The sequence below is a fragment of the Ostrea edulis genome, chromosome 1 (assembly GCF_947568905.1).
Source record: "Ostrea edulis chromosome 1, xbOstEdul1.1, whole genome shotgun sequence".
NCBI classification, from domain to species: Eukaryota; Metazoa; Mollusca; class Bivalvia; order Ostreida; family Ostreidae; genus Ostrea; species Ostrea edulis.
This window is the reverse complement of record NC_079164.1, coordinates 58,995,036-59,012,925: the sequence shown is the minus strand read 5'-3', so window position 1 is coordinate 59,012,925 and position 17,890 is coordinate 58,995,036. Positions and strand designations below refer to the sequence as shown.

The window sequence follows — 17,890 nt, the reverse complement described above, 5'->3', positions numbered from 1 at the left end:
TACACTGATGTTCTTGAATGTGGGACCAGGGGCCCGTTTCACAAAAAGTCGTACGACCAGACGTTAGCTTAGCGGGCATAAAAACAGGACTAAGTCCTAAAACCGGACTAAGCTGCGTTTCATAAAACAGACTACATTTGCACCCGACTAAAATATGGTTTAAATTCAGGCCTGCTCATGACTAGGTGTAACGCTTATTCTGCAAACAACTAAACGAATAATGGCGACGGTGTTGATTTTGAAGCAACGCAGACAGCGGCAGATAAGAAGAGAAAGAATTTTCAGAGACCGGTCAAATTGACTATGAATCAAATTATGATTTTTTTTTAAAAAAAATCCACATCAGAAATATCTGATTCCTATTGTTATAAACGTAAAAAAAAAATCTGCTTAAAAGTGGAATCCATTGCATTAATTTATTGTAAAAAAAAAAAAAAAAAAAAAAAAAAAAAAAAAAAAAAAAAACCTATTTGAAAAATTGCTGTTTTGTATGAAATATATAGTGAAAAATGTTTCTGGGAACAAACTTATGGGCAGCTACTGTACATGTATATCTGATGATAATATTGGAAGCTTTCATTTTGAATTTTTTTAAATTTGACTTTTAAGTACAAATATCATGGAACGTAATACGTTACATGCATATTTTAGAATAATTCTATTTTACAATCAAGGAACATGAATGTTGACCGTCTAGAGATTTATTCCTTCCAATCAACCAAGTTTTTTTTTTAAAAAAAAAAAGAGAGAAGATATTGCATCTACTGACCTATAATTTATAATTTTTATATCCTCCAAGTTATGATGAAAATATATAAAAGAGGGTAACGACTACATATAGAGTCCTTATTAAATTCCAACAAAAAGGTTTTAGCATTCTTTCCTTTTAATATTCATCTGAACTTTTGGTATATTTCAAATCTTGAAAGACTAGATTACTATATGATGATTTCGTTCCAAATTCCCTTCTTATTCCCCGAAATGATATCACTAGAAAATTTTGCAAACAGAATATCACTATTTTCGCGAATTGATGATGCTAGCACTTGTATTTCATCAGCCCTCCTATTAAGTTTCTTTGTTTCGTCTGACTTCCAGCGGCGTCCGGTTTAGTTGGTGAATCATCGCCGTAACCCTGCTGGTTCGTCGGAAATCGCCTGTGGCGAAACGTGCTGCTCGGCGTTGGACTGCCTCAATCTGGTTGATGCTTCCTTTCTTGGCAGGGCTCCAAACAGTTGATGCATATTCCAAAGATGGTCTCACAAGTGTGGAATAGCATTGGGCCTTGATGTTTGTTGGGCATCGGCTGATGTTTCTGCCAAGGAAGGACAAGGTGTTGTGTGCCTTCTTAGTTACCTTGTTGATGTGGTCGTCTCAGCTGAGGGTTTTATGTATGTTCAGTCCCAGGTACTTTGCGGAGTCAACGTTGTTCATTACCTGTCCGTGGATGGTATACTTGGACTGTAGTGGAGTTCTCCTCGTTGTGATCTGTAGGACCTTACACTTGTCGGGATTTAGCTGCATCAGCCACTGATCTTCCCACTTCTGTAATTCTTCCAGATCTTGTTGTAGGATGCACCGGTCTTCATCTGACTTGATCCTCCGGTATAAAAGGCAGTCGTCAGCGAACAGTCTGGCAGTCGATTTCACTGCTGCAGGTAGGTTGTTGATATAAAGTAAGAACAGCAGCGGACCAAGTAAAGTGCCTTGCGGGACTCCCGATGTGACTGTGCTTGGGCTGAGGATTGTCCATCGAGCACCACCTGTTGAGCGCGTCCAATAAGGAAACTCGCTACCCACCGATGGAGTGTTCCTCTGATGCCATAGTGGTCAAGCCTCAGTTCTCACGTTACTATCATCATTCATTTCCGTTACTATCATCCTCCGTTTTTTCAACGACGAATTTTCTGTTTATATGAGCCGTATAAAAGATAAAATAACACCTGATCGTAATTGTTGCTAGTGTATGATATTTCTTACCTACATATCATTCGCAAATAAACAATACAAATAGATATAACAAGTAAACGTGGTCTTTCTGGAATTTCCTTCCGCCATCTTGGGATGATAGTAACGATCGTTACTATCATCAGTTTAATACCAGTGAATAGGTGAGACGACACCTCGTCAGAAAAACAAAGCTCGACAGTTTGTTAATAAAATGTTTTCAAGAGACTGTATATGTGAAGAAAGAACCCATAAAATCAATATTAATTAGTAAGTACAAGAAGCATCGTTAAATATTGATTGGAATTATGAGTTTTAAACATTAAATTCGGCTCGCAAGTATTTAAAATCGGCCCGAGAATGCCAACTCCAGCTGGGGGCAGTGAAATTTCCAGTTTACCTAATGGCCCCAGTTTTGACGTTTTCCTGGGACGGTAAATATCAAAATCATAAAAAACCAGGAAAACGTAAGATATTTCGAACTAATAAATTTGGTGCTTTTTTAACCAATGTTTCTTGTTTCAAATAATTTTATTGAGACACCAGTGAATTTTATCTGAGGTCCCGAAACATGTTAACACGTTATGATTAGGTCCAGAAATATCAGGCACCTAGCACCTATCAATTTGTCTCCCGGATGTTCTAAACTAAACTGGTACCCTGTTGACCTCGCTTCTCTCATGTTTGTGTGTAACACCAATCAGCGGGGAACCAGTTTAGTTCGAAACGAGACCCAAAGACATCGGATCGGGATCGATAATCTAAAACATGAATCAACAAGCCTCGTTTTGATGTACACGCTGCGAAGGACAAAAGACTTGAAACGGTAGTAGGACGTTATTTGGTATTGACGATTGAATTGAATAGTGTGTTAAATCATGTCATCAAGAGGAAATGACCAGCGAATTTACGTAGGAAATCTACCACCTGACATTAGGGCCAGAGATATCGAGGATTTATTTTACAAGTTTGGGAGAATTACGTTTGTGGACTTAAAAACAAGGCGCGGTCCGCCATTTTGCTTCGTGGAATTCGAGGATCCAAGGTTAGCAGATTGTTTACTTTTATCAGAATTATGGTTTAAGGGTGTGTTTAAGCGAAATATGTTACATTTGTTTATTTTGTTATCTTTTGTTTCGCAAAATAAGTGAACGGATGTGAAAGTATATAAAGAATAACAGCGTGACATCATAACCAGGTCTAATCTCAGGCTGGCTGTGTCCTAAAGTATCTATGGTATTTATTACTGTGTATCTACATAAAACATGGGTCCCGCAGACTTAAAGACCCATCTCATGACCGTACGGTCGGTGAAAATGTAGGCGGGGCCTATTCTAAACAGATGTTATTTACCTGGAGTGGCCAGGGTCTACCAAGGTGTTAATTGCTATATCCCGTGACACTCAGAGAAATACACAAAGACAGGACGCGTTAGAAATCTACCTGTCCGTGCTTGAGGAACAATAAAAATAAGTCTTCAATTCATAAAGAGTACATGTATAAAAATATGACATATTTTATTTTATTTCACATATATGTATATTAGTTTATAGCCATTGGAATTTGTTATAAAATTATCTTCATTAATGCTACACTGTCAAAGAGTAGATAAAGTGTCTCCAGATATCCTCACGGTACTGAAATGTTCTTTGCCCAAGGATTCTCTTCGTTTTCCCGGTCGGATACTGATACGTTCCGGTGGACTGTCTGTCAACATTCTCGTTCCAGTGACAAATGGCTAATCCCGTTCTCATGTTGTAGGAATCATCTCCTAACTGGGTTCTTTTGTCGTGAAACATGTTGAGAACATTATTGAATGACTCAACATAATAGGTGTCCAATGCGTGCACAAAATCTTCAGGAAACTTATACACCACGAACCTATGTATTGCGTCTGTTAGAAGTTTCTCCGCAGCAGGATCCGTGAGGATAAGTTTGCTTGGCTCGTAGTTTGGGTCTGTTTTACATCTACTTTGGGGTGGGCAGTGCACATGATCATTTTTGTAGTGCGGAACGATGTTGTCTAGTCGTGATCGTAATATTGACGGATCTAAATCGCAGTTTCTCATAGAGTATTGCACGTGAGTTCTTACTGAGTGTACTTTGTCAGAAATCTGTTCATGCCAAGTCTTTCCGTGGTGTTTCAGCGCACCCTTGGCCACTTTGCACATTTGCTTCTCTACGGACTTCGCAGCATGCCAGGTATCATTTTGATTGATAGTGTCTTGTCTTTCCTCCCGAATAAACTTATTAATGCTCGTGTTTCTGTCATGGGCATGGATGTGGATGGTAACTGGGCCACCAACAGACGATATCTCGCTGTCAGAGAACTCGTATAATTTCCTTGTCCCTAGAAGTTCATGTCTTTGAGTACACCGGTCATCCTCTTTTGTGATGTGTTGCTCTTTCAAAACTTTGTGCGTCTCCTGGCCGATACACACAACGTTCGTATCTTTTGCATTTCTCCTACCTCCATGACGGGCATTGGTCAAAATTGCTATCGCACCACCATTCTCATAAGATAGTCCAATTTCCTCTTGAAGTGCGGAGTCACATGCACGGTCTGTAGTAAGCTTGACTGCCTCTGTATATTTCGCCATCAGATCACGCACATGATTTGTTGTGGGTGTTACAAATCCTAGTCCATCTTGAAGTCTGTTTATCTGTCTTGAAAGCAACCCCGTACTATAGCATGAGTGAATCCATCTGGCATTTGCCAGAAAAGTTCCATTCTGCAGGTAAACAGAGCTACTCCACGAAAGTGAGTGTCCAGAATTGCAACTGAATTGAAACGATGCTACAGTTCCACACATCAAAATCTGATCCGGTCGGAATTCAAGTCGGGAATGACATGTATCGTGGTGATGTTTGACTGAATTTAGAAGTTGAGAAACTGCACTATCCGTACACATAAAATAAACATGTTTCCCATCACATCTTGGAATATCTACTCTTTCGTTGGATTCGGAACAATCCCTCTCAATAAGAAAGTCCAGGGCCCGTTCAATCACATCTGCGTTGTTGAGACGCTGGTCCTTTGCTAAGTTGTTACTGGATCTCTGTTTCACGAATGCGATTTTCTCCCTAATTCTCTGCGACACAGTAGAATCCCCTGGTAATTCTAACTTGAATGAGCTGGAACGTTTCCGTGCACTACCCGGAGTCTTTGGCGTTCTGGGTGTAGAGGACAAATTATCCATAACATATAATAGGAATCGCTTGATGGAAAGATGTGAACTCAATGAGAATCTGAATAATTATGCCGACTCAGGAATACCGGGATGGGGTGGGGGTGTTATGAAACCCTAGTGTGTACCTTGAAACAGTACCTAATGAACGAGGAATCCCCATGCCAGAATCAATTAGATTGGGTGTGAAGGGGGCTAGTGTCACTTGTATAAATCATGATATGTACTCCCCCTTCTATATATATATATTTTTGTAAACATTTAATTCCAGGGACGTTAGCCATTGAAGTATAGAGTGAAATTTATTAATCAAATATATTCAATATACACCCAATAAGTCAACGTTTCCAGTTCTAGCCACGTGGAGGCCCCCCTGCTGTAGAACCTTTTTTTTTTTTAAAATTTTGTATTATAAATAAGTTTAGGCTTCAATCACTGCCACATATGTCCCATGTAAGGCTGTCCATCTACATTTGGCAACCACTCTCTGACTTGACGAATTACACAGTTTGGCATGATTTCCCGCTTTGTTCCGTAAGTCTGCCACACAAACTGCTTTCGTCTCAAATCCGTTTGTATGGCTCTGGATTTTTTCCCCTGATATCGCTCATCATTCCAGGCTCCTCGATGGCAAAGCATTGTCCAGAATTTTTTATATAAATTTTTTCTGCCATGACTGTTTTTTCGGGATGCCGGTTTTGGTCGATCGGGCCACCAAGATTGTCTGTTGTTTTCTGACAGAACACATGGCCGACAGAGGCAATCCGGGCATTCTATCAATGATGCTAGAGGAGGTATGATAGGATTAGGAAGCTGCACGGAGGCTGATGTTGTTTCGGAAACTTCTTCTTCCTTTTCTGGATCCCATTCCCAATCGCTATGAGCAAATAAAGCACGAATTGCCGCTAATTTCTCCTCTGAGAAGTTATCTTTGCGGTAGATGAAAGGGGCTGATACGCGTGCCGTTAATTGCTATCAACACGTTACGGTCTCGGATACCCAAGTGACTCGCTTGGTTAAAGCTGTCAATCAGGACCTGAGCTATTGTCTATTATATGATTGACAAGCGGTGTGTTTTTTATCCTTGTCCAGGTAACTTTTAAGGGAGGTGGCTTAAAAATGGGTCTTTAACTGTTCTGCCTGTTGTCGGTCTCTAAGCTTCGGGTAGGTCTTGTTGTACCATAACCGCGGGAAATCTCTTCGTGCTGCCGGATGTTGATCCTCCACAATCCGGGGATAAGCAAATCGTACTGGGGAAGACTCCCCAGATACTACACTCCCCCCCCCCCCCCCCCCCCCCCCCCCCCTGTTTCCTCTGAAGGACGGAGAAACGGTCCAACCAATGGTCAAGGTGGGCGCGACACGCCCCCTCGGATGAATTATCCGAGGACGCCGGAAAGGGTTCCGGCAGGAAAGGTCCGGGTAAATGCCCCAGAGAAAACTGACTGGGACTAATCTAATCCCAACCGGTGTGGGCAAGGGCGAGCCCTGGGTCGCACATCCATTACTGAAAAGGATCTATAGATTCTCCCACCAGCTCTAAATACAGGTGGGGGCCAAGGCAACCTGATGCCTCTGAACTGTCGGACTTGGATCCTGAATGAGTCATGTCCCACAAGATCCGTCTCGAAATCAAACTCCCCTTGAGTCCAACCTGGGAACCCGAGAAGTTCTCGGGAGACATAGTTCCATGACGCCTCGCTAACAGGGCCGTTGTAACCATCCTGAACACCTTCACTGGGCGCACAATGAGTAAGGCCAACAGCTGAAGCTTCAACCACACTAATTTCCTCAGCAATGTTGGTCGGCTCAAGGGGGAAATCTCCCCCACCATCCAATATGGCCTCCTTGGAAGTTGACCAAGTTCCAGGGCAAGCTAAGGGGGCAATCTTAACTCTTGCTGTAAATGTACTGAGCTTAGTCCCTGCCTCAGTGTGGGGGTCCACACTGTTCACATTCTCAACGACCAAGTCAGGTGCCAGCACCCATGGTTCGGCCTCCAAGGCTGATCCGATCGCACTGCCTCCGGAGTTAGACACTTCCTCATCTGAGGCATTGACAATGCTGGTCACCAACGTTCTCTCCCTAGCATAAGTGTGCGGCACCGATAATACGTCCGAGGTCTGCTTGATCTGAGGGCTAACTACAAAGTCTTCCAACTCCTTATCCAAACAACAAGGACATAGGACGACTGAAGCAGCTGGGACCCACTGGCAGATAGACTTCGTTACTGAAACCTGGGCCTCCTGTCCCCCTACTGGGCGTCTGAACGTCATAGGGACCTTCTCCTCTCCCAAGGTCATCGTGCCATGCTCCAAATCTATGTGAGTCTTCTGCTGATGGAGAAACTCCATACCTAGCAGCATTTGGTCCTGCAGGGGGGCCACATACAGGTCGACATTATGTTCCGTGTCTCCAAGGCGAACTGCCACAGGGCCAATGATGAAGCCCCTCATCCTGGCATTTTCCCCTGCCTGGACCAAGGTCACATGCTGCTTGATGGGAGGCTTGGGGTCGAGCTCCTCATAGACCTGGGTGGACAACACACTTCCCTCCGCTCCAGTGTCTACCACTGCCTGAAGTCTTACTCCCTGGACTACCATTTGGACCATGAATCCGGTGGTTGTGCGTATCTGCCCTTTTGGCACAGGCGAGTCTTCGTGGGATTCTCCAGCATGCCGGAATGGCATATCCGCAGTCCTGTTCTCCGCTTGGCCACTGACCACCCCCAGCCCACATTCCTCCTTGGGCTGAACCTGCGCCCTAACTGGCTCTGGGCACTCGCTAGGCTCGGACGCGGGGTCCGCGCCTACCTGCTCCTCCTGAATGGGCGAGGGCTCCAGATCCGGCAAGTCCTCCTAATCCTCCCCATCCCCCTGGTTTTCTGCCCCCAAACCGGGCAGTTCCAGCACCACGATATCCTCAGGGAGCCTGAATCCCGACAACATATCCCTGGGAGAGGGCTCGTATTTGTCCTCATCCCACCCTATGACCCAGTCCTCGGGTGCCTCCCTGAACCGCACTTGGAGCATGCCCTTCCTGGAGCGGCGCATGCAGGAGAGCGCCTGCCTGTGTCCTCCTACAAACCGACTTGTCCCCGTGCGAGCCTCGCACGGCCCTGGTCTAGCTGGGGAACGCTCTGGAGTTACCATCCTCACTTCCCGCTGCGTAGGCCCTCCACTACTAAACTGTGGCTGACGGGTCTTGGCTCCCCGCCCCCTTGGTTCTGATGATCACGGTTGTGTGTATTGACCATCCATAGGCTTGACCTTGGTCCCCTGGCCCTGGTTCGCCTCAGTTTTCCCCCGCCATTCCGGGCATTCCCGCTTAAAATGTCCCATGGCCCCACATTTGAAGCAGACTGCTGGCTTTAGGTTGCCGTTCGATGATGATGATGAAGGTCTCCGAGAGAGAGGGTCCGCCCTCGGATTTCCTTCTCCAACTCCTCAAGGCGCTGGCGCACCTCCTTGAGCTCCTTGTCAGGATTGGGAGCTTCAACCTGAGCTACCTGCCTCACATCCCTCATGGGCTTGGATGACTTCTTCTGCCGTGAATGCTGATAGTACTGCATTCGGTCGACTGCTTCCTCAACTGTCTTGGGCTGGCCGTCCAGGGCATAAAGTCCTGCGTCCCTGTCCTCAGCACCATAGCACAGCCGTGGGATGTCATAGACATGTACATCCGGCACAGACGGGAAAGCCTGGGTGGCCAGGGTAAGCACCCTGTCAGCCCAATGTCGCAATGACTTGCCCACATCCTGTGATGCTGACTGAAGGTTCAATTGATGCGTGAAACCTGGTGCAGATGACCCAAAACGTTTCTCAAACCGCCCAATGATGTCAGCCAAAGAGAGACCGCGGTCTGTTTCCATCAACAGGGTGTAGTAGTCACTGGCTGTCCCCTCCAAGGAGAAGCAGAACTGGTCGTGTTGTTCCATCTCGGTCCACTGTTGGCTGCGGGCCAGGCGAATGAACTTGTGCAGGAAGGACTTCCAGCTAGAAATTCCATCGTACCGCAAATCCTTGTACTGGGGTGCGTTTCTACTGAAGCCCATCGACTGCTCCCCTCTACAAGAGTACTGGGGGACCTGGTACGTGGTGCGAGACGCTGGAGCTAGTCCCTGGGCAGAATGCCCAGAGAATGGTGTGTGTCGTTCTGGTTCACCTAACTGGGGTTGAATGTGCACTACGCTTCCCCCCTCATTCCCCAACCCACAAGCCGTGGTGCCAGGGTAGGTGAAGGGCCCCTGCTGTTGATAAGGAGGAGTCATCATGGTAGGGTAGGGCATAGATGTGCTAGCGTAACCGCCAGGCATGGGATATATCAAAGGCTGGGGTGGGGGGGGTGGGGGGGGGGGGGGGGCATTCCCCCCAACCCAAGGGTCTTGCACATGGGATGGGTACTGGGTAGGCATGCGGGACTGGGGACCCTGTAAGCAGATCATAGCCCTGGCTGGGCTGTGGGGACTGGTAATTCCCATAGGTAATCCCTGGCTCCGAGAATGGGGCAACTGGGGAATACGGTCCAGGAGTGGGGTGCTGCAAGCGTGAACCCAAGCCCATCTGGGGCAAACCCTGACTAAGCTGGCCTAGGGCCTGATCATCAACCCATGAATGAGGGGGTGGGGCTAACCTTGACACTGGAGTGTAGGAATGCAGAGTAGGGGTGTGATATTCCGGGAGACTCCCAGAGCTGGGTACATGACCACTCCCCTTGACTGGAGTAGGCCTCACCGGGACATTAGGAATAACTGAGCCCCCACCAAGGGAGCGCGGGATTTGCAGGGTTACCTGAGATATACCGCGGTAGATCTATCCCGCGGGGGGAGCGCGGAAAATACAGGATCCGCGCTGGCCGTACTGTAGCTGATACTCCCAAAATATGCCTAATTATATACAGTCTTGACCATGCTGACTTCTCAATATAGGGACCATACAAGGCCCTTATATCACACCTTCTCCTTTGGTTTGTTGTCGTCAAACATGGGTTTCAACTAGTTGTCTTTTTAACCGAGTTGCAACGAAGTTGAACTCGGCTATTGGTTTGGTGATGCGGGCGGGCGGTTGGGCGTCAACAATTGGTTTCCGGATGATAACTCAGAAAGTTTAAATCCGAATAAAATGAAACTTTGATATATTGTTGGGTACTAGGTAAGGAAGACCCCTATTGATTTTGGAGGGAAAAGGTCAAGGTCACTGACCGAATATAGAATGGAAATTTCAGAAATATTTGGTTTCTGGATGATAACTCAGAAAGTTTAAATCCGAATCAAATGAAACTTTGATATATTGTTGGGTACCAGGTAAGGAAGACCCCTATTAATTTTGGAGAAAAAAGGTCAAAGGTCACAGTGACCGAATATAGAATGAAAATTTCAGAAATATTTGGTTTCCGGATAATAACTCAGAAAGTTCAAATCCAAATCAAATGATACTTAAAGATATTGTTATGTACCAGGTAAGGAAGACCCCTATTGATTTTGGAGAAAATGGGTCAAAGGTCAAGGTCACAGTGACCGAAAATAGATTTAAAATTCTTTTTTAAAAAAAAAGTTTCCGGAGAATAACTTGAAAATATTTAATTTGAATCAAATGAAACTTGGTTATATTGTTGGATACCAGCAAAGCAAGGCCCCTATTGATTTTGGAGAAAAAAAGGTCGAAGGTCAAGGTCACAGTGACCAAAAATAGATTGAAAACTTCAGACAAATATGGTTTCTGGACAGTAACTTGAAAAGTTTAAAACTGAAATTAGTTCTTCACAATTATAAATATGCCACATCATTCCTGACTTTACAATGTATCCCATGCAACTCAGCTTATGCACCCCTGGGTGCATATATTGATTTTCTTATTTTTTCCAAAATTTATTTGGATTCTTTTGACAGAGATGCATCAGATGCTGTTCATGAAAGAGATGGATATAACTATGATGGATACACTCTGAGAGTAGAATTCCCACGAGGTGGAGGACCTGGAGGACAAAGGTCGGGGGGAGGTGGCTTTGGATTTCGTGGAAGTAGTCGTGGAATGGGAGGCGGGGGTCGAGGGGGACCTCCATCGAGACGATCTGAATACAGAGTGTTGGTGTCTGGTAAATGTTATTTTACATATAATCTGGTGACTCAGTCAAGAGCTTTTATGAAAGGACCAAAGATATTAGCTGCATGCAGCCAATGTAAAAGATTACAGGACTCGTATGTTGTGAGTAAAAACTGACAGTCAGTCTGACAAATAGAGAAAATCTGATAACTCTTGTGGCAAATAATGTTCTTAGTTCATCAGAGCCGAAGGCCCAAGTGAGCTTTTCTGATAAAACTTTCTATGGCATCTGTTGTTGATATTTAAATTTCACATTTGCATCTTGTGGTTCAGTAAGCCAATTTCAATCAATCTTGGCTCAAATCATCCTCGGGGTGAAGGGGATTCAAGTTTGTTAAAATGAAGGGCCATGCCCTCTTCAAAGGGGAGATAATCAGATTAGGTAAAAATGGGGGTTGTCATTAAGTCTTTCACAATTAATTTCCCTCGTATGTATAACACTAGGACGATAGGTTTTCTGAGAAAATCTAATAAAAATGTATATACAGTGTTTACTGCAGAAATTTAGAAAATGAGGGGATAATCTCCTCCCCCTCCTCCCCCCCCCCCCCCCCCCTGTCATTCCCAGTCAACAACTCCCAATTGGGATCGGAATACGAAATTAAATTTCTGATAACTGGTTTCAAAGTGGAGGTATGTTCAATTGTAACTACTTTATTGAAATATGTATTAATTGCACATTACACATTAGAGAACTATTCATAATAATAAACAAAATCATAAAATAGATACAAATTGAGTGTACCTTATTCATTACTGTTACCAAACTTTCGGTGGTGAAAATCTCGAAATTGTGTATTTCACTGCTTGTTGACAGTAAAGTCCACATTTTCTACGTTAGAAATTTTTTAGCGCATACATGGTATGTTTCTGCTAGGAATAAGGGAAACTGCCTCACTCATGTGTGTAAAGACATATTCTATAGATTTCTATTTTTAAAAATGTAGGTGTTCTATCTAGGGCTGTGCGGTGCACCGAAAATTTCGGTGCACCACGATTCATACGATTCGATGCACCGATTACAAATTCCGGATTTCGGTTCGGTTTAGATTTTACTTACACCAAAACAACAAATATGGCGTCCGAATGATGTTGAAAACGTGGTTTTTTATGCAACAGAGATTGAAATCACTACTGTGTTGAGAGTTAGCATTTTCACCACTCAGATACCAACAGAATATGGTCCGTAAAGTCATTGCAATTTATCTTTACATGACATATAGCATTTCTGTCAGTGGTGGAGTGAAATCAACATCGTAGGTAATGACACAGATTTGACAGTTAATATGAGAGAGAAGTAAACCAATAAAGGAGAGATTTTCAAAGACTCAATTGATAGAATTGTTGAATTTTTGCATATCAATGAAAACAATATCATATACATTTTAGATTCACTATAGATTTGTTTAATAATCCATATCTGATACAGCACATTAATATAACAAATTTTAATAGACTGTCAGTGTTTTCTTTTTTCTATCAAAGTTATAAAATGCCATTATGAATAGATATGCTGTTTACAAATGACGACTTATAGTTATATAACTTGAATAAAATAAAATCAAATATGCTACTCATTAAAATTGTTAATTTTTGTGGTGTCATTAGAGAAATTGGACCTAACATGAACCGAATCGAAAATAACCGAACCGTGCTGTTCTGAATCGAAACCGAACCGAATCGAGCTAACCCTGAATCGTCCCAGCCCTAGTTCTATCAAATGTGTTTGAAAACACTCGGACCCCCGATGTTAGAATTTCCTATTCCTAGACATTAATATGTCAAATTCATAATCCTTTTCAAGTGGTATGTACCTCAGTTTATTCCAGTTACCCATTTTGAATCCCTTTACAATCAGATTTAGTTGCACTCTGTTGTGTTTGAGTGGATGAATGTGTGCCAAACAGAAGTAATTAAGTCTTCAAAACGAAGTTTGGAGACTTATTGTTTTTGCTCGGTTCTTATTCTTCCGCTTCTTTCTCACTCCTTAAACTGTCCAACACCGTTCTCCGTAAACAGTTGATGAAAGTAATAGATATTCAAGGATATGATAGGCCTTGTGTAGATGTGTAGAAATGTTTTTGTTTTCAGTGAAAGTACATTTTGGGGGTGAACTCTATGGGGGGAAAATTAAATCCAAAATTTAACAGATATAACTTGACAAATATGATAGAGTGCGGGGGTCTTCAGAAATGAATAGAGAATATCAGGGCCTACAAATTAGTATCAAGGTCAAGTGATCCCCTTGACCTCTGACCATGAACATAAAAACTGGTATAACTTTAAAACCAGGACTAATAGTGACATGGAATCTTCAGAAATTGCAAGAGGATGACAGGACCTACAAACGAGTATCAAGGTCAAGTGACTCCAGAGACCTTTACCTCTGACCTTGAACATACAAACTCATATAGTTTTAGAAATGGAATTGATAGAGACATGGATCCTTCAGAAATGGTAATATCTACAAATTAATATCAAGGTCAAGTGACCTTGATCTTAGAACATAGAATTGGTATTACTTAAGATCTAGGTCAGATAAAGAGATGGAATCTTCAGAAATAGTAAAAGGATGATGGGATCTACAAATTGGTATCAAGGTAAAGTGATTCCTTGAGATCCTTTTCTGACTCCCCTCATTGATTCTAACAGTCTCTTTTAGCTTGTATCTATAGATAGTTATGTAACCTGCCATTTTAATAAAGTGCTCAAATGATTTGTTTATTGCATGTTAATATTCAAATCTATGCGGGCTACAAATCTGGTTTTCGAATTGAAAAAGGCTATGTGCAGGATTAAGCCCACTAGAATGCAATTTGTAGGGGGATTTATGATTTATAGCAGGGATTCCCACCATCCCATGCTCTGGAGTAAACACTGTATATGCTATGTTTAAAATGTTGCAACTTCTGAATGAAATAAGATATGGAATTGAAATTTGGTATTCTGATAGAAAATGTGCCCGGGTGTATATTCATAGTATTTGCAACGTCATCACAAATTAATGTAGTATGTACAGGTAAATCAGGTGTCCAAAAACCAATCAACAGTTGAAGTTTTAAGATGTATTCAAACTTCAATATTGCAAATGATATATTCCAAAAACAATAAGATTTGAACAAAATTAACAGAACTGGTACATTTTGTCAAACAGTAGAGCTGTGAAAGAGAAATGTCACAGCCATATTTGATGTTTATTTCTGTCCAACTTATAAATACAATGAATCCCTAGAATTTTAAAAGTAATTTGTAACAGACACCTGGAAAGAAAAGATATGATATAATCAGAAATGTTGCATAATTTTTCTAAGGGGGAGGGGGCAGTTGGAGAAGTTGGCTTTACGATTGTCTGAAAATTCTTATGCCGGTATCACTCTTTTGATAGTGAAATCATACCTCAATGAACCATTGAATAAAATATGGGTGTGATGAGCTACTTTAACTACACATCTTGTTTTATACTGCTTTGAATATTAGAGTTAAGGTTAGATATGCAGAACAGGAAAATTATTGTAGACTTTGCAGCCCTTGGGGCTAGTGATACTTATTATTTTTACTTGCATGAGGGACAAAATAGCGTTGAATAATTTTCAAACTGTTGTTTGTCTTGAGGTTGACGAAAATAATAATTAACTTTATTAGTTTAAACTACAGAGCCAACAGGCCTCTTACCGTTTGTTAGTTTGGAAACATTTTGCTTTTAAAATTATAATTTTGAATCTTGGTAATTAATTTTTTTCAAGGATTGGTTTCTTCTGTAAATTGTATCATATTGAAAGTATTGAATCGTGACATAAATATTGCAATGTGTATCATATCGTTTCAGCCCTAAGGCTGTTCCAATGTGAAATTATACTTCATATGAGATACTTTAAATAAAATTTTGGTTTAACAATTCATATTAAGATTAGGAATAATTGAAAAAGGTTGAATGCTCTTGCTGTTTGCAATATGCATACATTGAGTATTGTTTGTTTAGAAGTTTGATCCAAAAAAAAAAGATCTGGGGTTGCCTCTTAGGTTGAAGGATAGATGGTTTCTTGTGCCTTGGGAACTGTGTACTGTGACTTTGGATGTTAATATTTTAACCAGGAGTTGGCCTTATGAAAGGCTTCTCTGTGATTTCTTCATGGGTCAGACAGCATGGGCTCTGGTTCTAAAATGCATTCGATAATAGCATTCCCCCACCCCAGCATGATGATCTTGCCCTGGTGTGAACCAAAGTAAAAAAGAATGTGAGTGTTAAAACATTTTCAAGATCAGAAGTTATATTTGGCAGTCATATCAAGATCAGAAGTTGTTATATTTGGCAGTGATATCTTGATCCTCTGACAGGTTTACCACCATCTGGCAGCTGGCAAGATCTAAAAGATCACATGAGGGAAGCAGGGGATGTTTGTTATGCTGATGTCTACAAAGATGGTACTGGTGTTGTGGAATTTCTCAGAAAAGAGGACATGAAGTATGCTGTACGCAAACTGGATGATTCCAAGTTCAGGTCTCATGAGGTGTGTTTCACTTGGATTCATGGACAATAAAAATAGCTTCTTCTTTTTTTTGGTATTAATCTGAGTTGGCTGTTGACAGACTATTTTTCTCATATGTTTATCAAAAGGTGAAATGCTTTTCAGGGAGAAGTAGCTTACATTCGTGTGAAGGAAGATTACAGAGGCGGTGGAGGAAGATCAAGATCTCGCAGCAGGAGTGCCTCACCTCCGAGGCGATCCCGAGCATCACCCAGATATTCTCCTGTCAGAAATCGATCTAGGTCATAAATTGGAATCTCTAGGTATTGTTTAATGTTTGTCTTAGATATAGAAAGTTCCAAATGAATCTCCACTTACCACTTTTTAAATTGGCTGATGAAAGAACTTTATTTGATTTTTAATTTGTAGTGACACCAAGATCAAGAAAAGATGGATAGGTGGTAGAGATGTTATATCGCATTCATATGGAAGACAGTCAATGGTATGCATATTTGTGATCTGTGCATATGAAGTCCATTAACAACTCAATGACTGTAAGACAAAGAAGGATAATGTGACAGTCTTTTGTTCCAGTTTAATGTACAGGAACCTTTTGCTTTTCAGGTCATTTTATACAAATATCGTCCATTTCATGTTATAGCTATCAATTTTCATGATTTTATTGTTTTATAACCAATTACTGTATACACATATGCTTCATTTCATGATGTGGTGAGAAAAACATTAAAACATGCACTTTTTAATTATTCATAATTTAATCTTTCGAATTTTTATTCTTAAGGTATTTGCTCTGTTGGAATTTTGGATCATTATGATGGCAAGCTTGGATATTTAGGATAACAAGCTTGGATGAATTGGATAATGATGTTTGGATATTAGGATACATGCTGGGATAATTGGGATAACTAGCTGGGATCATTTAGGATCAAGGGATCAGGATTTGGAATTTTTCAGTCCCCCTTCAAATGAAGGAATCTTACTGGATGGATCCTGATGCCCAAACTGGAAATTTTTGGAATTAAGGAATCCATCTTACTAGGCAAATGTGTACCTCAGGGTTAAGTTTTGAAATCCAATAAAAAGCAAGTCTTGTAGTAAAGAAAGGTGCTTCATAAGTTGTCTTCTGAACAAATGAAATGCTATTGTATGTTGGTGGTGAATATTGGAGCACCTTTGTTTATTACTATTCTTGTCAATGGAAGCACATATATTTTATGGAAGGAATATACAGGACTTGGGATAAAACTGCTGGGATTTATGTGCCCAGTATAGTATTTGGACCACGGGTTCAGGGAACAAGGAAAGGATGGATGGAACACTACCTCAGCTTAACACAAGGAGTAGGAATGTGGAAGGAAATTATATCCTTCCAAACGTTTACTCAAATCAGAATGTTTTTAAAGGAAGACAGATTTTAATCTGTAAATAAAAAGGTTGGTTTGGGAAAAATCCCATATTATTGACTGTTAACAAAGGATTTCTAACAGGGCTCATATCTTTTTGGATTCAGTCCACCGGAAAATTAAGTTTCGCATACATGTTGGAAAAGCTATGTTTTTTGGATATACAGAACAATGTGGAGTCGGGACTTGCTCTCACTTCTTGAGGGATCTTTCAACTTGTATTTTGGAATTCTGAGGAGGATTCTTATTGGAATAAGCTATGGATAGGAAAGTTGGTAAGTGGAGGCCAAATGCATTTACTCCTTAAAGAAAAGGGTAATGAAAGTGTATGGGGTTGTTTGTACAATGGAGGAATCTAATATAAAGCTTTCCTTGAATGGAAATCCATTAATCTCTGAAATGCATCAATTATGGTAATAAATATTTTATATCCAAGAGTAACTCTCTCTCTCTCTCTCTCTCTCTCTGTGAAAGTATTTTATTACAGTTTTAATTTTTCAGTTTATTCAATAAACCATTCACAACAAATTCTTATGATTTTGTCTTTTATGTAGTTTAATTTTAGGTATTAGTATGGAGTAATAAGGTTTGACCTCAAACTAATTGCAACAGAAAATTTCTTTGCATGATTTGGTAGAAGCATTAAAAAAAAATCAGATATATATTTCATGGATATTAAAGGGGCATGGACACTGTTCGAGCTTGCAATTTTCAAATTTTCGAGGGAATGGCAACTGGAACCACATTGTTGCTTTTATGAATAA

The 17,890-nt window shown here is 41.4% G+C and overlaps 2 protein-coding genes across 3 annotated transcripts; one reads left to right on the top strand and one right to left on the bottom strand.

The window, feature by feature from the left end:
- Positions 1-2,633: 2,633 nt before the first annotated feature.
- On the top strand, positions 2,634-17,654 carry LOC125649608 (serine/arginine-rich splicing factor 1-like). Of its 2 annotated transcripts, XR_007360762.2 has the most exons (6): positions 2,644-2,992; positions 11,023-11,228; positions 15,572-15,744; positions 15,868-16,025; positions 16,132-16,204; positions 16,505-17,654. XR_007360762.2 is itself a non-coding variant. In XM_048877270.2 (5 exons), exons 1-4 carry the CDS (start codon positions 2,826-2,828, stop codon positions 16,009-16,011), a joined length of 690 nt encoding a protein of 229 aa, XP_048733227.1. In that variant the 5' UTR covers positions 2,634-2,825; the 3' UTR covers positions 16,012-16,025; positions 16,132-16,476. The 2 variants fall into 2 exon arrangements, 1 of the variants encoding a protein (XP_048733227.1); XM_048877270.2 differs by lacking the exon at positions 16,505-17,654 and having other exon boundaries at positions 2,634-2,992; positions 16,132-16,476.
- Positions 2,733-10,976, bottom strand: LOC130051924 (uncharacterized). Its single transcript, XM_056155211.1, has 2 exons — positions 5,049-10,976; positions 2,733-3,915 (listed from the first exon to the last, which is right to left on the bottom strand). Exon 1 carries the CDS (start codon positions 7,823-7,825, stop codon positions 6,587-6,589), a length of 1,239 nt encoding a protein of 412 aa, XP_056011186.1. The 5' UTR covers positions 7,826-10,976; the 3' UTR covers positions 2,733-3,915; positions 5,049-6,586.
- Positions 17,655-17,890: the final 236 nt, after the last annotated feature.

Bases quoted from the DNA above. Each gene is read 5' to 3' on its own strand.
- LOC125649608 (XM_048877270.2), top strand. From the start codon at position 2,826: ATGTCATCAAGAGGAAATGACCAGCGAATTTACGTAGGAAATCTACCA. The intron at 2,993-11,022 runs GTTAGCAGATTG...TTCTTTTGACAG, and splicing joins GTGGAATTCGAGGATCCAAG to AGATGCATCAGATGCTGTTC. The intron at 11,229-15,571 runs GTAAATGTTATT...ATCCTCTGACAG, and splicing joins ATACAGAGTGTTGGTGTCTG to GTTTACCACCATCTGGCAGC.
- LOC130051924 (XM_056155211.1), bottom strand. From the start codon at position 7,825: ATGCCATTCCGGCATGCTGGAGAATCCCACGAAGACTCGCCTGTGCCA.